At 37.0% G+C, this 25,047-nt stretch overlaps 1 protein-coding gene across 8 annotated transcripts in view; it reads right to left on the bottom strand.

The window, feature by feature from the left end:
- The window catches only part of LOC311601648 (fibronectin type III domain containing protein 3C1-like), a 61,919-nt gene extending 48,119 nt beyond the window's left edge, over positions 1-13,800 (bottom strand). For 3 of the 8 annotated variants that reach the window (XM_084789250.1, XM_084789256.1, XM_084789257.1), the window contains exons 1-5: positions 13,715-13,765; positions 12,014-12,174; positions 3,336-3,385; positions 1,046-1,164; positions 237-341 (exon numbers count right to left, since the gene is read on the bottom strand). In XM_084789250.1, the coding sequence (XP_084645376.1) occupies positions 237-341; positions 1,046-1,123 (183 nt within the window). In that variant the 5' untranslated portion in view covers positions 1,124-1,164; positions 3,336-3,385; positions 12,014-12,174; positions 13,715-13,765. Of the gene's footprint in view, positions 1-236; positions 342-1,045; positions 1,165-3,335; positions 3,386-12,013; positions 12,175-13,159; positions 13,242-13,714 lie in introns of those variants that run through there. The other 5 variants (XM_084789252.1, XM_084789251.1, XM_084789253.1 and 2 more) reach the window with 5 other exon arrangements.
- Positions 13,801-25,047: the final 11,247 nt, after the last annotated feature.

Genomic DNA, 25,047 nt, shown 5'->3' with positions numbered 1-25,047 from the left:
GGGATTTAAAAATGATTAAGGATAAGAGTACAATTGGGTCAATGAATGCTTAGGAGAAATTCAATACCCCTTAGTAATAACAGCTCATTCTTCCACCCAAGTAAAATTTAAATAGGTGCATTGAGATGAAAAGACAACATTCTCCTCTGCATCTACCCCCTAGAACAAAACCTCCACAAACAAATAAACAACCCCCTCCCAAATAAAATTTATCTGAAGGTAAAATTCAGACATACATGATTCCAGTATTGAGGACAAGAAGGCATCTTGGGCTGAGTCACAATCTGTGGGTAACTAGTATACACAGCCATGGCACTGGGATCCAGAAGGTGAGACTCTATCTAAAAAAAAAAAAAAAGGAATTTTGATTACATTTTTTTTACTTTTGCCACTTTTAGAATAAAACTTATCATAAAATAAAATTTATTATCATACACTAATAAGAGACTAGCCATTTTGACATTTCATGCATACACATATCTCAAGCATCTCTGTCTATGTTGTTATGCTAAAGTACCATTTTTGCTTTTTTTTAAATTCAGGAGACAAAAAGTTTGTCATCTTTTTATATTATATATTAAGTTAGGCCTTCTCTATCAATTACAGGGGCAAATGCTGAAGTTCACTATTTCTAGAAACCAACTATTTCTATTTCACAGAAAACATAGCCAATCAAATACAATACTTTCAAATATTAGATAATTGAACAAATCTGAAGGAACGTTAGTCTTAAGTTAAAGCCACAATTTCAAAAGATAAACCCTATGATACTGTAGGTTTACAATATAGGACTAGGACTTTTAAATTACACAAAGGAATATAAAAGAGCAGCTAAATTAATTAAAAAGGAAATATTATGTAGGATAAGCTGGTGTTGGATGTCCTGTTATTTTTATAAGGCCTGCAAAGAAAGCAACCAACATTGAAAAGACAAAGAACAAAACCAAAAACTTTCCAAGTAAGTGATTATAAAAACCAATGCCAGATTTTCTAATATTTTAACCAGTTACAGTGAAAAGAAAAAAAGAAGCAAAACTTCTCTTACAGGGTACATGGGATCTCCATTGATAACTGGCACTGTCGGAGGGATTTCAGAAAGAATAGGTGCAAGTTGATGTTCCATTGACTCTAAAAGGATTGACTTTCACATTAAGTGATATTTCTAAAATAAACAAACAAATAAACAGAAACTAACAGATTAATTAAATGTAGTCAGAATCTTGTTTTTAAATGACAAAACATGATACGGTACTTCTGAGAAAATCCATCTTAATTTTCCTTTCTACGAATGTTTGACATAAGCTGAATTACGTTAAAACATCATTTAAAGTAATCAATGATCTTCATAAATAACAACCAAGTGTGGAGGTGATGGTTTCCGCTTGATTGTTTTCTCTTCATTCATGTGAAGACAAACAAAGATAGCTCATTAAACAACATGAATAAGGGTTTAACTAAACAAGTCATTGACTATTTGATCTACTTACATGTAGTTCAAACAGTTGTTTTCCAATTTATGACAATTATAAACAAGGTTTTGTATTATAAAGATAGCTGTAAGAACTAACTAGTTCACATTAATTATGTTAGAAATACAGACATTGGCCTTAGTTATCTTGTACACTAAACCAAACAGTTCAAACCTAATGTAAAACTTTAAACCCAAACATTTAAACTTATATATATATTTAATTTAAATACTTCATCTATAGATGACACTAAACAACAAGCGAAACACTTAGATGAAAAACTGGAAGGAAATGTAGTTACTTTGAAGATAGAGAAGATGCTCAAGAAGAAACCTCTCTGGAGGGAGGCAAGTCTTGAAATGAGGGCCCGTGATAATTCCACAGCTCTTTCAGTAAGAGAACACTCATATGTCATAATTTAGTGACATCATTTCCTTTCCAAGTTTTTAAAGTGGTGTTACGATATTCCTTATTTGTTAATATTGTTTTCCCACAAATTAAAGACCAGTATTTTAAAAAGAAAACTGATGTGGAGTTATGAAGTAATCTAGATTGTGTCTCGTAGCGAAAAATACACATATTTTTAGGTTTGAGGGATCATGACTAGTTACCCCTTTAAGAGGTTGTGCCAAGAAACTTACCATTATTCTAAATATCTCTTTTGTAATCAAGGTATTGCCTTAATTTAGGGCAAAAGTCAGTGTGTTGTGGCCTATTCTGATGGCTGGAGCAACTTAAAATACCACTTTAAAGCGCAGTTTCTCTCTCCCTCTCCTCTCTCTCCCATTTCCCTCTCTCTCCCTGTCCTCACTCTCCCATTCTTCTGTCTACCTTCCTCTTTCTATTCCTCACCTTCCCCTTCTTTCTTTTCCTCTCCCCCTCCTCTCTCCCCTCCTCTTCTTTCTTTCTCTCTTTCCTCTCTCTGTATCTGTATCTCTTCTCCTTAATCTCCTCTCTCCCCCTCTCTGTCCTTCTCTCTTTGTCGCTCATTAATGTGCTAAATTTCATCAACCTTGCAATCATTTGTACATAAGTCATCTTAAATTGGTATCATTTACTATGTCATTGTTAGAATCTGTTTGCTTGTAGATGACATCCATATGTAAACAGATTCATAGTGCACAGGCTGAGGGAGAGAATTAGCTCTTCAGTACAAAGTGACAAAGACGTTTTACTTGTTCTGAAATTATAATTGATATTATATTTTCTAAAACAGAGACATCTTAAAATTCTTTTCCTATTATATTGTATTCAGTTCCTTCTTTGGACTTGCTTTGTTTTTGTTTTCCCACACACACTCTCTTTGTTACGCAGAGCCCTGGCTATCCTGGACTCACTCTGTAGACCAGTTGGAACTCATAGTAATCCACCTGCCTCTGCCTCCCAAGTGGTAGGATTAAAGGTGTGCACCACCACAACCGGCCCCTTCTTCGGACTTTTAAATCTTTAAATATTATAGGTTAAGTTATCTCTTTTATAAAAGGAATCCAGTTCTCTTTTACAGCATGGGTAGCGAATTATGTTTTCTCTTTATAATTGATCATTAAGGTCAAAATTCTAGAACTGAACTTCCATAGTTATATCAGTATTATTACAGACAAAAGTGGACTAAAGAAACAAAACTACAGTCTTTTCCTATCTACAGTGTAGTCTAACAACTGCTTTAAATACAGCTTTCATCCATTAGGTACAAGTAAGATAAATAAGTACACAATGAAGGACAATTTGACAAAGGCTTGGTTGCCAAGGATTTTTTTCTAGTGTAGAGAATTTCTAGGGCTGCTTCATTAAATACCTCTTTCCCAACATAATCTATTTTCCAACTCATTAAGTAGGTCAATTAACTACTCTATAAGGTGAAGTACCTTTTTCAACGAAGCTTTAATAGTTTTGAGTTTCCAGGCTCTTGAAATCTCCTGGAAAAATAAATCACATAGATGCTTCCATTTTTCTGTTTCATTTTCTTCACAAAATCACTATTATTCTGCTACTACTTTGTACTGTAGTTGGCTTATGGATGTAATGCATTAACGTGGAACAACTTTAAGGAAGAAAAACGCTGTGTCAGAAAGCACAAAAGCTGTGAGTGGCATTTGTGCAACTACAAATCCCCTGAAATTCATTGCAGTACATTTACTGTGTATGAGCAAAATTTATTAACTGTGGCCAAAATAAGGACTTACAAAACACAGAGAAACAGTATGCTTTTCAGAAGCTGAAAAAGCTTTAGAAATCGATAAAAAAAAAAAACAAAAAAACAAAAAAACAAAACACTTTAAAATCCAGACATTTAGGCTTCTTAGCTGTTTTTATACTTTTAATTTCAAGGTAGTTCTAGATTCATGCTTTTTCAATCTTAGTAGTTCAGAAACTGTTACATTTAAAAAGTGCAATAAAAAGGGGCTGGAGAAATGGCTCAAAGGTTAAGAGTGCTGACTGCTCTTCCTGAGGTCCTGAGTTCAATTCCCAGCAACCACATGGTGGCTCACAACCATCTATAATGTGATCTGATGCTCTCTTCTGGTGTACATGTGTATATGCAGGCAGAGCACTCTATACATAGTAAATAAACCTTTAAAAATGAAAAAATAGACTAGTGATTGATATGACCATGTTTTGATCAACTAACAATTAACTTGCATTACTAAATTGTCCTAAGCATCCTGCAATAGTACTTTCAAAGTATTAGAAGTAAACCTTGTATTATAGTTGAATTGCATGGGTACAATACTTAATTTTTAGAGGAGAAATACATATAATGAGTGTGAAGAATAATCTTAAATTTGAATTCTATACCAATGTATCAAAATTAAACTTATTTTGCATCAATATACAAAATTCCATACCAGTGAAATTAAAAATAACATTGCAGCAAACCGTCTCTGTCATCTTATTTTGGAAGCTGCTAAGCTGCACTTCCTGTCTACTCATGTAATTAATTTTCTTCCTTCTCAAGTCTTTGAAAGGGTTGAAGACCAGATAGTTTGGCTTTACAATTAAGCTTAGTTGTTCAGAGGTTAAGATGTTTTTTAGGTCTAGATAGATGTTTTAACTTGATAAAGATGACATATAAAAGATACTGATTTACATTCAGAATTTTAGATGCACCAAGACAGGAAAGATTTTCTCTTCAAGGCTGCCAAACACAAATAGCCAAAACACTAAGAATGTAACATTTATATCATTCCTGATTGTTTTGTGGTTCATCTTGCTATAGGTAGTTTATTGTATATATGTGCAATAATATAAATGTATATGTAAAAAAGAAAAATAATAAAGGAAAATGAAAAACAGTTCAATAAAGCGTTTTAAAAAATCTTACTGCATAAATGTTGAAGATAAACTATGTATCTGGGCACATTTACCCCAAATGTCCAATATAGCAAATGGAAGGATCACAAGGAATCACTCTGCCTTGAGAATTTCTATAGTTCGAATAAATGAATGATCCAATATAAACATTCATTGTTAGTCTATTGTAAGAAAATAAAGATATTTAAAATAGTCAGCTTTGATATCTGACTCTGTGTCTGCTCCAATAACTAGAATGCTTCATAAGTTACCTATGTACATTATACTTGTCTATGTGTGAGTCATTTCAAAAGGAATATATGAACCTTAGACATTATTTTCAACTTCTGTTGAAAAGCACAAAAAAAAATCATCACATGTAACCTGATTAGGAGTTGGTCCTTGGAAATACTCGTTGCTATGATTGGCAAGAGATTATTTTAGAAGAAATATTTAGAATTATTCTCTTGCCCCAGGTTTGCAGTTTAAATTTAACTTTTAACTTTATATAAATCACAATTTGTATTTCTTTGATATCTGTATTAATTATGCAGTGAGTTGATAGATAGGGCTTATTTAGTCTTGTTGAAAGAGAACAGGTGATGTTAATATTTTAGTACTTTTGTTTTATGTTAGAGAAGGGAGAGTGCATTGTTTTATAGCAAAGTCTGATGGTCAAAAGACCTGGGGTCAAATTCTTGCTTTGCCCCTTATTAGCCAAGTTTTGTTTTGTTTGAATTCTACATGTCTGAGTACTTAACAGGCACTTCAGAGATGCTCAATAAAGGCTGGAGGTTTTACCTGCAAATGCCCTACTTTAGTAGTCAATCACTGGAAAAATAGTCCCAATTACAAAGTGTTCAAAATCAAATGCTCTATTTCCAAGAAAAAGAGCACTTGCTAAACAATACTGCTTTTGAGGATCACTGGCTTTCTCTGTGTATAACATGAGCAGATGTGCAAGCTTCAAATTAAAAAGGAAAAATTCACAATTTAGAGATAAACCCATTTCTGCAACAAAGGTAATTGTTATTTTAAGTGGTTAATAGCAGAGAAATCTATTTTACTTAAATTAAAAAAGTGAATTTCTCTAACTGAAAGTCATTCCAACTACATTTTCTTATGAATACAACAGTTGGACCAGGAAATGGACTCTGAAGATGGCAACCACAGGCATGATGTGATTGCCAATGTTTCTAGCTCTTTACCAAATAAGGGGTATAAAGAGGTCAATTAACATCAGAGAACACAGCCAGAGCTTACCTCCAGGCTCCTTTCAGGTCAACTCAAGTAACTGTTTCAAAAGAACAGTTTAATTCTGAAGCTGATATTAAAGTCCACACCCATTGTGAGGCAATGCTTACTAGATAGTATCCATTAAATGTCCTCATTAAAAAATACATTGTATTTTGATGGAAAACATCATATTTATACATATTTATGAGGTACAATGGGATACTTTGTTTCATGCAGTAAATCAACTCATAGGAACTAGCATGTCTATTTTAACTTTTATCATTTCTTCTCACATTCACTCACATTCCTTCTATTTTGAGGTTCATAATATAATATTATATTGTTATACCGTGGTATGCCATATTATGAACCCAGGAAGACATGTGCTTCTTTTTGCCACAAATGGCTTTTCAGAGTATTGCAAGAAGTTATTAAAGAAAACAAACAATAAAGGGCTGGGGAGATAGTCCCATGGGTAACGTGCCTGCACTGCAGCACAAGAGTAAGGACCGGAGGTCAGAGTCCAGCACCAGGGAAGCCAGGTGCAGTACTGCAGGCCTAGCCTCCTGGCACTCTGAGGATCCTTGGTGGATCCCTGGGGCTCGCTGGCTAGCAGTCTATCAGGCAGGAAGCTGTAGGTTCAATAATAAAACCCATCTCAAAAAATTAAGGTGGAGAGAGATTGAGAAAGACACACTGACCTCTGGTCTCCACATGTACTTTATTGTGTGTGAGTACACCTACATACATTTATTCACACATATTTATAACACACACACACACACACACACACACACACACACACACACACACACAAGAAAACTAACATTAAAAACAGTTGAAATGGCAACAATAACAGAAAATGCATATTGTTCCTTCAGTACATGCTAAGAACCATTCTAAGCATTAATCATATAAATCCCTCTAATCCTTACAATAGCATATGAGATGGGCATTTTATTACATTGTTATTATGTAGTAGTGTCTAACATATTGTATGGAACTAGGGGAGCATTTCAGACTTTAAATTCTTTAGAGGAAGGACATTAAGTTGTTTTCCTTGGCTGCCTCTTTCTCCCTTCTACTCCTCTTTTGCAGTGATGAGGGTCAAAACCAGGCCTTGCACATACTGAGCAAGTAGTCTACAATTGAGCTACGTTCTCAGCTCAAAGGGATTTAAAACTAAGATAACACAGAGTGAGAGTTTCATGACCTCTCAAGCTTGCTCTGTCCACATAATCTGGAGGCCCAAACAGAGAACTGACTTAAAAATCAGTTTCTTTCAGTTCATCTTCAAACCCAATTTACCCTGCAACCTACTATCTATCTCTATATTTATTACCTAATTCAACCACATGAGACTGTGCAGTCTTTTATTTTTTCTGAGACAGGGTTTCTCTGTGTAGCCCTGGCCTGGCCTCCAACTCACAGAGATCTGCCTGCTTCTGCTTCTGGAATGCTGAGATTAAAGGCATGCACCACTACTGCCCAGCGGACTGGCTCACAATTGCATAGTTCCTATTAAAAATTGCTTTCTAATCTGCAGGTCTCAGAAGGGAAATACCTTATCCTAATGTATTACTACATAGTAATGTTGGTACATCTAAAACAAAGTATTAAATTTACAAATGAAAGTGCACATGGCAAATGAATGCCATCTATTTGCTTACCTAAAAGTTTTTTTAAATTAAAAACATGATTTACTTATTCTAGTTTATTGGTATGAGTGTTTTGCCTCTGGATATGTATATGCACTGCATGTGTGCCTGATGCCAGAAGGTAGGGCAGATCCCCCAGAACTGGAGTTTTGAATGGTTTTGCGCACCCATGTGGGTGCCAGGAACTGAACTTAGGTCCTTTGCAAGTGCAACAAGTACTATTAATCGCTGCACTATCTCTCTAGCTCTATCTAGAAGTTTCCTAAGAATTCTTATGTGTGTGTGTTTTTTAATTATTTATTTCTTTTGTTTAATTATTTATTTCTTATGTATACAATGTTCTGCCTGCGTGTGTGCCTGCTCGCCAGAAGAGGGCACCAGATCTCAGTATAGATGCTTGTGAACTCAGGCCCTCTGGAAAAGCATTGTTCTAAACCTCTGAGCCACCTCTCTCTAGTCTAAATTGCTGTGCCTCAAGGCCTTTGCACTCATGAGGTCAGAGAAGCCTCTCGTTGGAGAGGGCCTCATGAACACTGCCCTCTTCCCCCGCCCCCCAGTGAGGAGCTATTGGCAGTTGATAGTTGCTGGGGTGAGGAGAGCCAGTTTTCTTCCAGTGTGTGGCCACTGGCTACTGGTTAACTCCACACCCATGTGCTTTCTGGCAGTACTGATTTGGACTCAGTGTGTTATAAAACAAAAAAGAAAGGACATAACATGTGAGACAAGACTGGAGAGAGAGTGGAGCAATAGTTGCCTATGATGAGACTACAATTATACACGTATGAAATCCTCAAAGAATTATATTAAAAAGGAATTGCAGTATCTTAATACTCTCTCAGTATGCTTTAACTTAATTCATTTTATCCCTTAAGTTCCAGCATTTAAAATTCAAGAAGAATTTTAATTTTTTCAGGGATACTAATTACTGCTTTCTGCTATTATTTATTTGTGAAAATGCACCAAAGTTTCCAGATTAATGAATCTACACATATTTAGCCCAAATATATTTGTTAAGTGGAGGCATTTACATAAAGAATGCTAAACTGAGTACAGTAAAACATTAAAATAATGACATACTTCCAGAAAGAGTAAGAAAAAGGAGAGATCGGCGGTGCTTGAAATGATCAATATCTGGTTCTTGAAGTGAACTATGAACTATGTATTTATATTAGCAAACTTCAAAGACCTCTTATTGTTCAAGTATTTAATTAGGTTAGAATATATATACATGTGAAGTATATATCTAGAAAAAGATAGTTTATGATTGAATATTATGTATATAGATGATACAGTGTAGAAAAAAATGACAAAACATGGGAACACTAAATGGCCTAATCTTTTCTATATTGAAATCAGAGAAGAGATATTTCAACCCCATGATGTCTTATAAAATTGTAGCTATAGCTATAATTAAAACTCTCAATTTGGATTATTTTCTCTCATAAAATTAGAGGACTATTACTAACTCTTCATTTGCGTCTGTTAATAGTAATGACATAAATGTTCAACACAGCTTTGAGTGGAATCCACAATAGTTCTTGGAGACTGTGGAAGATCAATGGCACAGGATCAAGCCAGATACACAACACAACACACACACACACACACACACACACACACACACACACACACACACACACACACACCATCACCAGTACTACCACCACCACTGTTATTTCAAAGTTTCCCAAAATGACTTAGCTCTAGAAACACATTTATAATACTTGAATAGTTATGGGTTAACCAGTAAGTGTGATAAAAATATATTTTGTGAAAAAGCACAAAATTAGGTTGAAAATTATAAGCAATATCAGTGAAATATTTTCCTAAAAATGGTCACAAGAGGTAATATTTGAGAATAAATATAAAAAGTTCATGTAATTAAAATTTGAAATTACCACATTGTAGGGAACAGAAAAATTTAAAGTTGGAAATGTAGTTTGGTTATAGGGGTGTACTCCTGTAATCCTGGCATTCCGAATGTTAAAACAGAAGAGTCATGTCTGAGGCCAGCCACAACTACAAAGGGAGACTTTATCTCAAGAAAAATCAGGGACTTAACATGTTATTTTCATTTTTTTATGCATGAAAACAACAACAAAAAAACCCCACTCAGTGTCCTGTTTAGTAATTTCTGTATAGAATACATCTGCAAAAGATGTTGATTACAAATTTAAACATAATTGGAGTACTTCCCAGGAATCAGTTGTTAACCAAAAGACTTGAGCAGACCACATTGCTTTTCAATGAAATAAAGAAACAGCACTTCAGATGTAATAAAAAATGATTTGAAATCTCAGTGCTTAAGTACTTTAGGCATGCATACATAAAGAATGACTTTAAAAGTTAGAATTTTAGGATAGAAAGATAAAGAACGATGGTGGTGCACATCCATAATTTCAGCTACAGGAGAGATTAAGAAAGAACGATCACAGGGTTTACAGCATGCCCTCCCCAAGAAAATCTACACATACACAACTCCCTCAAAATAACAAACAACCACAACCTCAACATAAATACAAACAAAGGAACTTTCAAACTAGCAAAAAATCCAAATAAACATGTGTAGCATACATCCAACAGTGACTAGTACTTTTCTGTGCATATGTGCAGAAAATAGATTGGATACAAATATAATTGGAGTTTACCAGTGGCTGACTCTAGTTAGGTGGTGTATCAAGTGATTTATATTAAAAAAAAACATTTTCCAATTTACTCTTAAAATTTAAACACAAGTGTAAAAGGAGAAAAGGAGAGAGCAAACCTAGGATAAATGTGCATTTCTACAACATGCATTGAGATACTCAAATCGAGATCCCTCTTGGTACATTTCCATCCCCCATTCATGGCGGTGTGTGCTAAGGGGAGGAAAGTCAAGGCTGAAGCAATGATTTTAAGTACAAAAATAAACTAAGACTGATACATCACTCAAGTAGAAAAGAATATATAAAGATTTTTTAAAAATATAAAATGCCTATGGGAATAGAGCATACAAGTAAGCCTAAAAAGCTAGAGAAAAATTTAAAATATTGATCAATTTTGGGTTATTAATAGAAACCAAGAGTGTATGAAATGCCAGTCTAGTGCTCTGACACTTACTATAAAAATCAAATTATATTATTCACAAAACACCTTTTGGTGTCACTACCAGATTTAGACTATGGGAATGGGTGGTCGTTTGGCTAACCCAGAAAGCATTTTTAACACTAAAGTTTCTCCATAAAGAAATTCTTATGTTACATCTTAAGGTAATGCGTCCTAGAGAAGTCAAAACTACAAACGCCAGTCATAATTGAGAAGTTATGTTTAGCTTTGGCAACCGTCAGTGGCATGACATGCTGTGTGTGTCCTTCCTGGACAGACTCAAGAGTCTAGATGTGAATGTTGTCTCCCTTTGACAAAAGAAATGATACTTTCTGGTAAAAACGATTTTTAAAGAATTAAGATGTTACAAATTATTAGAGTAAGATCTCTATGAATATGTTTTATTTGGTCAGATATTACTATTTAAAATGGAATTTCTTATACTGAAGAGCACAGCCTTTCTTATCATAGAAGAATAAGATGGTATTAAAAAGGCTGATTTTTAAAATTTCACTTATTCTTTAATTTTAGATAATCTACTAGACTTATGCTCTCAAACTCTTATTAAGCATCAAATTATGCTGAACATCAAAAAGTGTGACCAAAATACAATATGTCAAATTGTACATTTCAAATATTTGAACTTTTACATAGTTGAATTATGTTTAATCATTGAATCTTTTAATCAGAAAAACTTTTAGCAAGGTAACAAAGAATATATGTTTAATAAGTTTAAATATGTCTTTTAACTTATTTAATTCACCAGTGTAATTGTGACAGAATGAGAATTTGTGAAAAATTGTTTTCATTTTAAGATGAAAGTTTTGGTGATAGTGTCAAAACCCTTATTTCAAATCTCAGCAAAACAAAGGAAAGAAAGCAAACAAAACAAAATCGAATGAACACACAAACACAAAACTTCTATTGTGTGAAGACTTGAGAGATCATGAAAGCTGGCTAGCCTAAGCAGCAGATCATTGTAAATTTACGTTTCCTAAAATATTTCCAGAATAAATTTCATAATGAACTGCAATTGCAATTTATAGCACAGTTCCAGTATAATAGGAAGGAAGCTGAGATTTCGTTTTCTTGGTTAGTCTAATTTTACTGGAACAGAGCACAAGGAGTTTTGCCTAGAGCTTAAAACTGGATTTGAGGTCCTAGGACGTCAGGATTGTATTAGTGGGCACAGAGCAATTTAAAATAAGAGGTGATACTGCTTTTACAATCAGGGCTTCAAGGGCTTAATAAGTCAGTGCGGTAAAAGGTACTTACTCTTCTGCTAAAATCTGGCACTCAGCAGTGATGAGCTGCATGGAGCCACATTGGTCTGGAAAGATTTCAATACAGCCTTGCTTTGAGGTGGACACAAAACCAGGTGGAAAACAGTCACCTAAAGCTGTGCTTTACAATTCTGCCATTCAGCTTTCTATTTACTGTTGAATGAAAAAGTCGTTATTAGGAATTTCTGAAATAAAAATATTCTCCGGAGACAAACTATCTTTAATTTGTCACTCTTCGTGAGCATTTTATGCCTCGATGAGTGATTAAAGTGAACATATATTCCATTTGCAGAGAAAGACACGAGCATAAAATTTCTGAGAACTAATTCTCTGCTCTCTCCAAAACAAAAGGTAACAAATTATGTAAAAAATAATTGTGGTGACCATTTACAAAAATAAACCATGAAAGCTCCCTGGTATTCCCGTTACTCACTCTATACGACACAGATATTACTTTAAGAATCGAATTTCAAGTATATTCATTATGTGGAATGTCAAAGGGGGAGGGGGAGCGCGAGAGCCAAGCAAGGCACAGGAAACTTTGGTGCGCAGCCCTGAGGTAGCTAAAAGGTTGATTTCTTCTTTTCAGGTGTTTAAGTTTTGAATCAATTTTTAAGTTTCTTTATCTCTTTTAATCTGTCAGAATACTGAGAAAATAATTACCAATCTCTTAAATGAATTCAGCATCAAAAACCCTTTGAAAACAATTAATTTCCTTTTTTGTTGTTAAATAGACAAAATTTGGGATGAAAAATTTCCAACTATACCACCGGGAAGGAGCCAGACAACTTGATTCAGAATATTTCTCAAGGAACCTCATTCAAGCAAGCAAGCAAAAGCAAGCAACAACAATAATAAAATAAGTAGAAAATGCAAAGACATAACCACTTAGTTTTCTTTTAAGCGTTAGAAGACTTACATCCATGAAAATAACAATACCCTCAAGGCGTGATACAAATATGCAGATATAAAACAAAACACTAATGATTTCCAAACATTCTCTCCACTCTAAGCCATAAATACTTATCCCTTAGGTGGTTAAATAAGTGATGCCCAGCGCAGGGCAATCCTCTTGTGTACATTCCTCAGGGAATCTAAATCTCTTCCCCTCAATAAAGTAAGCACCTAGTTCACTTACCAGTCAATGTATAACGAAAAAATAAAAAATAAAGAAATTAAGAAAGAAAAAAGAAAAAAGTACTGGACAGAATTAGACAAGAGAGTAAGAACTCCGAATTCTGTGACTAATTGCAATAGAAAAGTGTAGTTGCTGCAAAGTCAAGGAGCATAGCTAAACAGATACAAAAAGGCTTCTCCAAAAGCGGCACTCTTCATTTAGATACTCCTCGATCTGAGTTCAGATAGCAAGAGTTTCCTCAGCAGTGACCAATTCAAGATTGAGAAAGATAAAAGCCCGGTCTGGAAAACAGTCACCAATACAAAGACAAGCAAGTGAAGCTAAGCGAAGAAAGACAGAGCTGGCGGGACCTATGGGGCCCGACCGCCGGACGCAAGGCACTGGAAAGCGGTGGGAGGTCCATGCGGCACCAAAGGACTGGCGGGGACCTCGCCTTTTACATGGTCTGAATTGAGAAGAAAGCCCAGATGTAGGAGAAACTTTTGGTGTCCTCTCGCCCTCCCCCACTCCCGATCCCAAACTCAGAAAGTCTTCCCTCCAAAAATATCCCCTCACCTCCTCGAGCCGGCCCCAGCAGCCGTGTAACCCTATCCATCAGCATCCCAGCAACAGGCACATCCAGCCCCTGGGCTGCCGGCCCCGCCCCGTCCCGCCCCCTCGCCCCTCGCCGCCCCTCCCTCGCCGCCTCATGCTCCTCGTCCCTTTCCATCCGGTCACCACCTCACCGTCCATGCCCCTCGGCGCGCACCCGGCCTGGCCCGGGCTGCTCACGCCCCCTTGGCGGGGTGGCCGGCCCGCGTCTCCAAAGACGCCAACAGCCGTTGTGGGGGAGAAGAAAGGCACAAAGTTAGGAGCTACAGCAGCAGCTGTTCTGTGCCCAAAGACTGAGAGGGGAGGGGTGAGAAAGAAAAAGTGACAGGAAAAGAAAAACAAGAGTGGCTGTGGGCCGGCGCCCCCCGCTGTCGACGCAGCAGGGTCACAGGCCCGCGGCCCCAGGAGGGTACCAACAGACTAACCAGGCCACCAGGTCAGGGGAAAAGGGAGGGAGGGGGCGGGGACTGGCCGTAGCTCCTTGACCGCCCCTCTCACCCGGTGCTGACAAAGATCCCATTCTTTCCTATTATCCTTGTTGGGTCTTCTCTGTCCTTTAAGCCCCTGAGCTTTTCCGAAAGCCCTAGACCTCATTGCTATAATGTGCAAGCAACAAGTTATTCCAGGAACAACTGGGAGTGGTGGATTGAGCACTCCTAGATTTCGATGTCTGAGGTTTTCAGGCATAGAACGACCTCTGCTTCTGAGGTCTCGCTGGGCAAAATGAGTCCAAGTGAGTGCCAGGGTGGGTGCAAGAGAGCTTCCTGAAAGGCATTGTTCCCTGGACTCAAACTAGGGAAGGAATAACAAGAACCAAACTTTCTCTACTTATTCTTCTCTTGCCCCTTTGGCATTCTGTTTTAGTTCTCTTAAGCTGAGCCCAAGAACTCACTAGTGACTGTACAGTGGTTCTCATTTTCTTGGCCAAGGTCTGTCTGTTGAGAGAGGTTCCCATCCCCAAATCTAGATAGTTCTAAGACTATTGAGACTCTGCAGGCGGTCCTTAGCCAGTCCCAGATCTGTCCCTTACAGCTGCTAGCCTCTGCAGCTTGGCTTTCTGAAAGGGGGTTAAAACTCATCGATGGACATCAAAGGACGTTGACTCAGTGCATGTCTCTTCCCCCCACCCCCACCGGCCCAGGAATGGAAAGCCACTGCTTCTTTCATATGAGGGCCTTTTACCTCTTTGTATACTACGCTATTCACTCATTTGCGCAATCGTGGGACCGGCCAACCTTTTCTTCCGTTCTCTTGAGAGATTAGCACTCCCAATTTGCAAACCTATCTCCTTGGCCATTTTATTGTGTGGATTCTGTTTCTGTGGCAGCTGCAGCACCAAAGTGAAAGGGTCCAGAAGAGGAAATTGCTGAATCATAGGATTGGACACAAGTGTTCTCTAACAAAAGGATTTGTGAGGGGAAAGGGCAGGGGCACTTATAAAATACTAGAACTTACAAAGAACGGTGTGGCCAGGCTCCCTCTTCTCTGCCAACTTCCTCCCCCCATCCCTGTCATCTCCAATAAGAGGATTTGAAATTTTCCCTAGCCTGGCTAGTTCCAGAGTAAACAAACTGTCCTTACAAGTTGTAGGGATGCTAATGTCTGACAGGAGACAAGTGCCAGGAGCCCTGTTTGTGATATGGTGATTCTCAGAGGGACGGTCAGTCAATTCAATTCCGTTCAGCCGTCTTATATTTTAGAGCCCTTTGATGGTGTCCTCAGATTGCAAGTGATACATTCCCAACTTCACAAGCAGGACAGCTCTTTGAAATGGAGTGAGAACTACCTGTCTCGGATCAAGGTAAGACTAGTGCGAAAAAGAGACAAGGAGCAACTAAGAGCAGACTGAGCTCACAGAGAGTTGAGATGGGACCTGGAAACTGGGAACTGGGAACTAGCAGAGAAGTTAACGACACCTTGATATTTAAGTTCTTACAGGAAGCAGTCTATATGATGCAGGGGCAGAAACAAAGTTTCTGGGAGAGACTGAATGGGCCAACGATTTGAAAGAAAATGACTTGACAGATATAACTTAGAGGACAGAATGGGAGAGTCATTAAATCATCCAAATTTGTCACTGAAGGGGGTAGTGAAGACCAGTGAAGGAACAGACCTTGCTCTTTAGTGGCAAGATTGGTCTAATCATCAGTCTTGCACTGCCCTCCACCTATGCATTCGCAGAGGCCCACGGTTCAGTTTGCAGCACTGAGTTTGTCTGGTTGAGGGGATGTTTTAGAACTGGGGAGGGCTGCCACAGTCTTATTAAGATTTCTATCCCTTTCATGATCTCCTGGTTTACCTAACTTAAAAAAAAAAAAGAAAGAAAGTAAAGTGAGTCTGTTTAGTGGCTCCCTGAGTATTGTTTTAATCAGTCAGAATCTGTGACCTGGGACAGTTTCTTTGTAGAGGCATTTGAAAGCTCATGCAGAGGAATATAATTTATGCACCAGATAAATGACAGCTAACCAAGACTTACCCCTTAAAGATCTGGGCAACCATGAAACACAGAATTTTAAAAAGTGTTATGTAGAGACCATATACTGAAAATACCCTTGGCAAAGCTTAGTGGCCAAGTTGAGCCTAAGTAACTCAATAGGCAAAAACTCTTCGAGGCCGGCAGTACTCAATCCTAGAAAATAGTGACATCCTACAAATAGATGCACATGCCTCTCTTTAATAGAACTTGGGTTGGACTTCTGGAAATGTGAGCCTTATTCCAGACAGGAATCGTGTGGCAAGTGAGGGTTAAATTCTAAAGAACCCTCAAAAAAATTACTCTCAAACTACAGAAAGAAAAACAAGTTAAGATATTTCTTAGGTGTAAACATGCATCCAGAGAACAAATAAGCAGGTTTAGCATTTTTAACAACATTTTGGCCTTTTCTTTTGTTTTGCTTTGTCTTTGAGATGCAGTCAGTCTCACACTGTCAACTGGTGGCCTGGAATTCACTATGCAGCCCAGGCTGGCACTGAATTCTCCATAACCCTTCTGCCTCTGCCTTTAGGCTGCTAATTTTATACTTGAGCTACTAAGCTGGGCTTCCAACCGCTTGTGGCTACTACAAAAGGAACAAAGCCATACTAAAGATGTGTCAGGTTGAATCGGAAAGAGACTTCATTTAGCAGATTTAGTAGGATATATCATTTGTGACACCTAAATCCAGGGATCTTACTGCACTTAATAGTAGTTGTTTTAAAAAAACATGTCATATAACCCAAAGTTACAGGATGAAATGATTTGGGGATTGCCTCAATGTTCTTAGAAGTGGGAATACGTTTTTGTTTTTGTTTTTGTTTTTGTTTTACTGAGGCATACAAGACAAAATTTGTTATTAGTTTTTCATTGCTGCTGTAGAGTACTTGAATTAACAACTTAAAAGAGAAGGAAAGACTTATCTTCACTCAGGGTTTCTAGAGACTCAGTTCTTTATGGTGTAGAGAGAACAGCAGAGCAGAGTGATTGGTATGGTAGTATGGTATCTTTATCCTGGTAGCAGAGGAATTTGTATCATGGTGGCAGAATAATTGATATTATGGTGGCCCATAAAGAGAAGAAGGAGAGGAAATGAGGGAGAGAGAATGAACAGATATGAATATTTGAGTATACCATGATACCTGGTTTTCTCTTTTATTGGGCCTGAGGGCCTGTAGGATGACATCACTCATATTGAGGGTGTGTCTTCTCTCTCTAGTTTTCTTTTCAGGAGATGGCTTCACATGCATAGTTAGAAGTATGTTTTACTAATTTTCCAGGCATTTCTTCAACAAATGAAGTTGATGAATGAAGATCAGCCATGGCAAAATTATATGTATTCGAGGTGTACAATGTGATCTTCTGATATTCTTATATGCTGTAAGGAGATCTACAGTGCCCTCACATGGTTACCATTTATGTGAATGTGTGCTTAAGCTCTACTCTTTTTCAATTAAAATTTTTCATATACATTTATTTTATTACACATGCATAAAACAAATGTATACATATGTATACAACAGAGAGAACCATGTGACAATCATCAGTTCTAGAAATGTTACATTCATAGTGATTTGGCTATTTGTATTTGTCAAACTTGAAGTAAACATCTTTCCTGTCTTGTTGGGTCTAAATTTCTGAATGAAATTCAATATCTATCCTATCTCATTTCTATTAACTTAACTCCTTTATCTTGACCTAAAAAGCTCTTATCCCCTAACCAACTAAACTTGATTGTAGAACTAAACTATGTGTTCTTCAACACCCCTCAGAAACTTGAGAAGGAATAAAACTGAGTGAACCAGCAGTGTGGGTTAGCAGCTTCCAAAATGAACAAAATGACTGAGACAATTTACTGCCTGAACAGTCACCCAACACTCTCTGTAATGTTGGAGCCTCATCTTTAGCCTTCTGGCCAAATGTCTCTACCAGATTTATTAGCAAGTCAGGAACTATTGAGGACTTGTTAAGCACTACTCTTAATATTTCAAGTATATGATACATTTTAAATTATAGTCACCATAGTATAGGTTAGAATTCCCCAGAATTTATTTTATAACTGAAAAATTGTAATTTTGTATCATCATTTCTCATTACCCTACCCTTGATTGGCTAACCTAAGTTCTACTCAGCATTTATGAGTTTCATTTTTCAAAATTCCACATGCCAATGAAATCATGCAACATCTGTCTTTCCAGGCCTGAATAATATCTTATGACATGTACATAATACATATATGTAAAAGCAACTTTTTTTTTACCTGTCAACTGATGGGTTGTTTTCATGTCTTGGCTGTTGTGAGTAATTCTGCAGTGATCTTGGGAGTGAAGATGTCTTCATGAGGTGCTAATTTTGTTTCCTTTAGACATAGCCCTAGTAGTAGGTTTCCTGAATTATATGCTATTTCTATTTTTAGTGTCTTGAGTAACTTCTATGCCTTTTTTCCATGATGTGTTAATTTACCTTCCCACCAACAATGTATAAAGTTTCCTATTTCTCTGCATCCTTACCACCATTTGTTGTCTTTTGACTTTTCTTTTCTTTTTCCTCCTCCTTCCTCCTCCTCCTTTTCTTTCTTTCTTTTTTCTTTCTTTCTTTTCTTCTTCTTCTTCTTCTTCTTCTTCTTCTTCTTCTTCTTCTTCTTCTTCTTCTTCTTCTTCTTCTTCTTCTTCTTCTTTTCCCTCCTTCCTACCTACCTTCCTTCCTTCTCCTCCTCCGTTTTTCGAGATAGTGTTTCCGTTTTAGCTCTGGCTGTCCTCGAACTCCTTTTGTAGACCAGGCTGGCCTCAAACTCACAGAGATCCACCTGTCTGTCTCTACTGAGTTCTGGGATTAAAGGCATGTGCCAACATGCCCCGCTTATCTTTTGATTTTTGATAATAGCCATCCTAATAGATGTGGCGTCTCACTGTGGTCTTGATTTGCGTTCCTATGATAATGAGTAATGGTAGTGCATTTATGTACCTGTTGGTCATTTGTGTGGGTTTCTTTTGAAAAATATCTCAAGTCTTCCATCTATTTCATTTTATAACTAGGCTATTGGTACACACACACACACACACACACACATACACACACACACACACATGTATTCGCTGTGAGTTGTTATGTATTTTGGATATTAGCTCCATATTGGATTCATGGTTTGCAAATATTTTCTCCCATCTTATATGTTGCCTTTTAATCTTCCTGTTTGTTTCTTTTCTTTTCTATCTCTTTTTTAAATTTTATTTTATTAATTTATTCATATTATATCTCAATGGTTATCCCATCCCTTGTATCCTCTCATTCCTCCCTCCCTCCCATTTTCCCTTTACTCCCCTCCCCTATGACTGTGACTGAGGGGGACTTCCTCCCCCTGTATATGTTTGTTTCTTTTACTGTGCAGAACGTTCTTACTTTGATGTAATCTTATCTTCTTTTGCTTTTGTGTCTTGCTGTGTTTCTGGTGTCATATCCAAAAGAGCACTGCTAAACCCAATGCTATGGATCATATCTTCTGTTTTCTTCTTCAATTTTTAACTCTTAAGTATTTAATTCATTGTAGGTTGTCTTTTTATGGTATAAAGGACTAATTTCATATTTTGCTTATTATTTATTTATTTTTATTTTTGGCAAGATTGGGCATCCTTCTCCAGTTTTTAGGCCATAGGAAAAAATCTTTCTGGTTTGTGCCATTGTCTTTATCAGGCTTAGAAGAATTCATCTTCTATCTAATTTATGAGTTTCAACAATGAAAGGGTATTGTCTTTGTCAAATATCTTTTGTTCACATATTGGAGTGTTCAGATGGTTTTTGTCCTTCATTCTGCTAATGTGGTACGTTTTGCTCATGAGTTTGCATATGTTAAACCATCCTTTTATCCATGAGCTGAATCTCAGTTGATCAAATGTACTATTGGATTTGTTTTGCTTATATTTTTCCTGGTATTTTCATATTTGTGTTAATGAGATAGAGATAGATAGATAGATAGATAGATAGATAGATAGATAGATAGATAGATATAGAGATAGAGAGAGATTTTTTTAGTTTGCCTTACTTGTAGTGTTCTTGTGTTTTTGTCTGGTTTTGGAATCAGGATAATACTGGCCTCATAAACTTAGTTCAGGGGCTGGAGAGATGGCTCAGAGGTTAAGAACACTGTCTGCTCTTCCAGAAGTCCTGAGTTCAATTCCCAGCAACTACATGGTGGCTCATAATCATCTATAATGTGATCTAATGCCCTCTTCTGGCCTGCAGGTGTACATGCAGGCAGAGCACTGTATACATAATAAATAAACAAATAAATCTTAAAACAAAACAAAAAAACCCCTTAGTTCAGAAGTGTTCTTCCTTGTTTCTTTTTTGCAACAGTTTAAGAAGGAGTGGTATTAATTAATTTAAAAATGTTTACAGAATTCCCTTCTTTTCTTAATTAGCCTGGCTAAAAATTTATAATTTTTCTTGCTCTTCTCAAAGAAGCACTTTTGGTTTTAATAATTTTCTATGTCCCTTGCTTCTAGTTTTGTTGATTTGTGCTTAATGTTTGTTTGTTTATTTATTTATTTATTTATTTATTTTGCGTTCTTTGAATTTAATTTACTCTTCTTTTTCTAGTTTCCTAGATTAGAATCTTAGGTTATGAGTTTTTGCTCTTTGTTCTTTAAAAAATATACAAATTCAACTTTATAATTTTTCAATACACACAATTTTGCTGTATTTGACAAATCTTGGTAGGCTGAGTTTATTTATTTTCAAATATTTTAAAATTAATTTTGGTATTTTCTTATTAACTCAGACAGTACTTAGAAGTATACTGGTTGATTGGCTAGATCTGAGTAGGGGTTTGAAGTTTATTGCAAGTATTGTCCTTGACTGGTGCCATAGTTTGAGCAGGACCCCCGGGCCCAGATCCACCTGTCATTTTGACCACGTCCCCTGGATGGGGAGACCTGGTGACACTCAGAGGAAGGACAGCAGGCTACCAAGAAGAGACTTGATACCCTATGAGCATATACAGGGGGAGGAGGTCCCCCTCAGTCACAGTCATAGGGGAGGGGAGTAAGGGGAAAATGGGAGGGAGGGAGGAACGGGAGGATACAAGGGATGGGATAACCATTGAGATGTAATATGAATAAATTAATAAAATATATATTAAAAAAGAATTATACTGGTTGAGATCTATGTATTTGGAGATTTTAAGCTATAGTTCTGCTAATGATTTGTATTTTAATCTCAGTGTGGTCTGAGAACATGCATCTTGTGATTCTGCTATTAAATAAAAATTTACAACCTGGTATGTAGTCTATCTTGATGAATGTTCTGTATGAGCAGAGAGAATGTATATTCTGAAGTTGGATGAAGTAAAACGTGTGTGGATGTTCAACATAGCTAGCTGAATGATGGTATTGTTAAATTTAAGAATATGCATATTGATTGTCTGCCTACTTAATCTTTCCATTCCTCACATGTAGTTCTACTGTCTCTAAAAATAATGATGAATTTACCAATTTCTCTTTTAAGATGTATTATCTTTGCATCAGCTATTTTGGTGGTATATTATTAGGTACATATAAGTTAAAGATTGCCTTCTTGGTATATTGAGCATTTTGTCATTACGTACTGCCTATTTTTTTTTTTAAATCCCTAGTGACTTTACTTACATCTAAGTTTGCTTCCTCTGGAATTAATATACCTAATATTCTCCTTTTATCTGTAGTTTCTTTTACCATATTGTTAGTTATTCATTGATAACTGCAGTCCAAAACAGTACATTGAAAATTCCAAAAAGAAATATTTTAGAACTTTTAATTATATATTGATCTTAGTAGTGTGATGAAACTTGTGCTGTCTTGTTCTGTCCTTCCTGGAATATGAGTCATATTTTGGTTCAGTCTATCTACACTCTATATGTTACTTGCCTAGTATCTGTTTAGTATGTGTTTCATTAAGTAGCCTTTATTTTACTTAGGAATGGTTCTAAAGCACAGAAGTAGTGATGTTGGCTGGCCATCCCAGATACATCAAATAGAATTTGTGAAGTGTTTCAGCAAATAGGCGAAAGGTCTTGACTTAATGAGGAAAGCAAATTGTTGTATGCTGAAGATGCTGAGCTCTATGTTATTGCTATTAACCTACTACTGTGCCTAATTCATATGCTAAACTTTATCATAGGCTTGTATGTATATTAAGAAGTTTAGAATATGTAATGTTGGTACTACTGGTTTAAGCATCTATGGAGGGTCTTGAATTATATTTCCTGAGAATTAGGAGGAGACTGTAGTATTTGCACTGTGATGAATACCTGCGAAAAATAATTTAAAGGGAAGAATGCTTTGTTTTATTCATTTTGGTTCACAGCCTCCCTGGCTCCATTCTATCATGGTGGGGAGGGTATGACTGAGCAAAGAAGCTCACAGAGGGAATGCTTGTTCTAGGCCTTCAGTGTATGGATGCTGCCACGCACATTCAGGGCAGGTCTTTTCCTTTTAATTAATTTTGCCCTCATAGATATGCCCAGAGGAGTGCTTTACTAATCTCTGATGCACTTCTTAATATAACCATGAAAATAAAGAATAATTGTCACACATACAGCATATTTTTCAGCATTAATTTGGGTATATTTTTGAGATAACTTCCTACCATGTGGCCCAGGCTGGCCTAGAACTTTCTATGTAGCCCAGGCTGGCCTCAAATTCAAAGATTTGCTTGCCTCTGCCTCACTTAGCCTCCATTAATTTAGTTTTAATCTATATGTATGCTATATTTCTAAAATGTATTGCATTTATTTATATATGAATATATGTACATGCCTGCCATGCTGGGCATGTGCAGTTTAGAGGACTACCTGCAGGAGTTGATTCTTTCTTACCATGTGGGCACTGGGGATTGAACTCGGGTCTTCTGGCTTGGTGGCAAGCATCTTTATCTGCTTTGTAAAATTAGGCTAGTGCTATACCACTGAGAGATATATCAAGCTTTTAGTGTTTTGAGGCAGGGTGTTACTATGTAGCTGAAGTTGACCTTGTGCTGGGGTAGTCTCAGACTATGATACTTTTGCCTCCACTTCCTTCTTTTACAAGTATAGATACAACCATGTCTACTTGTCTTTGCGATTTTAACTCCATTTTTTAAAAGTTGCTTTTTCTTTTTTCTGTCAGGGTTTTTCTGTGTAGGCCTTGTTGCCTTGGAACTCTGTGGAACCATGCTCACTCTTAATCTCAGAGATCTGCTTGCCTCTGCTTCCCAAGTGCTGGGATTAAAGGCTTAGACCACCATGCCTGATTTTTAAAAAATATGCATTGGTATTTTGCCTGCACGTAGGTCTCTGTGAGGGTGTCAGATTTTGGAGTTATAGACCATTGTGAGTTACCATGTCGGTGCTGGTAATTGAACTCAGGACCATCTCTCCAGCCCCAACCATGCTAAAAACTGCATTTTTTTTTTAGTAATCTCACCTTTGTTCCTTTCTTGTCATGTTAGTTATATTTCATTTCTGTGAAAACGTATCCAAATTTCTTCCTGTTCTTTGTATCATTGATGTCTTTCATGTTGTTTACATATGAACATTCATATATACAGTGATGATTAGTTTTAGATGTCATCTTGTCACGATCTAGAATCACTTGGAAGTGAACATGAATAAAGGATTGTGAACATCAGGTTGGAATGTTGGCATGTGTGTATTCATTTCCACCCTGGTCTTTGTTATTTCTTTTCTCTTGATAACTTTGTGTTCAATTTATTCTTTTTCTAATCCCTTGAGTTTGAAAGATTGATTATTTATTTGATAGCTTTCTTCTTTCTTAGTGGAGGTGTTTAGCACTGCTCACCCTCCTCTTCATATTGCTTTGTTTTCACCTCCATCTTTGTATATTATGTTTCATTTTCTTTTCTTTTAAAATTTTTTCCTTTTCCTTTTATTTATTTATTTATTTTATTAATTTATTCTTGTTACATCTCATTGGTTATCCCATCCCTTGTATCCTCCCATTCTTTCCTCCCTCCCATTTTCCCCTTATTCCCCTCCCCTATGACTGTTCCTGAGGGGGGTTACCTCCTTCTGTATATGCTCATAGGGTATCAAGTCTCTTCTCTGTAACCTGCTGTCCTTCCTCTGAGTGCCACCAGGTCTCACCCTCCAGGGGACATGGTCAAATGTGAGGCACCAGAGTATGTGAGAAAGCCATATTCCACTCTCCACTCAACTGTGGAGACTGTTCTGACCATTGGCTAGATCTGGGTAGGGGATTAAAGTTTACCGCCTGTATTGTCCTTGGCTGGTGCCTTAGTTTGAGCAGGACCCCTGGGCCCAAATCTGCCTACCATAATGTTTTACTTGTAGGTTTCTAGGACCCTCTGGATCCTTTTACTTTGCTATTCTCCCATGCTTCTCTCATCCAGAGTCTCAATGGGATGTCCTCCGCTCTGTCCCAGTTTCCTGGTAAGTGAAGGCTTTCATGGGATATGCCCCTTGGGGTAGTATACAGATATAAGTGAGTATATACCATTTGAGTCTTTCTGCTTCTGGGTTAACTCACTCATTATGATCATTTCTAGCTCAATCCATTTGTCCACAAATTTCGGGAATTCCTTGTTTTTAATAGCTGAGTAGTATTCCATAGTGTATATGTACCACAGTTTCTTTATCCATTCTTCTACAGAGGGACACTTAGGCTGTTGCCATGATCTGGCTATTATGAATAAGGCTGCTATGAACATGGTTGAGCAAATTTTCTTATTGTGTGCTGGAGCATCTTCTGGATATATTCCAAGGAGTGGAATAGCTGGGTCTTGAGGAAGCCCTATTCCCAGTTTTCTGAGATAGCACCAGATAGATTTCCAA

Source organism: Acomys minous (genome assembly GCF_964271855.1).
Source record: "Acomys minous genome assembly, chromosome: 7".
Lineage (NCBI taxonomy): Eukaryota > Metazoa > Chordata > Mammalia > Rodentia > Muridae > Acomys > Acomys minous.
This window is presented reverse-complemented; position numbering and strand designations above follow the sequence as displayed.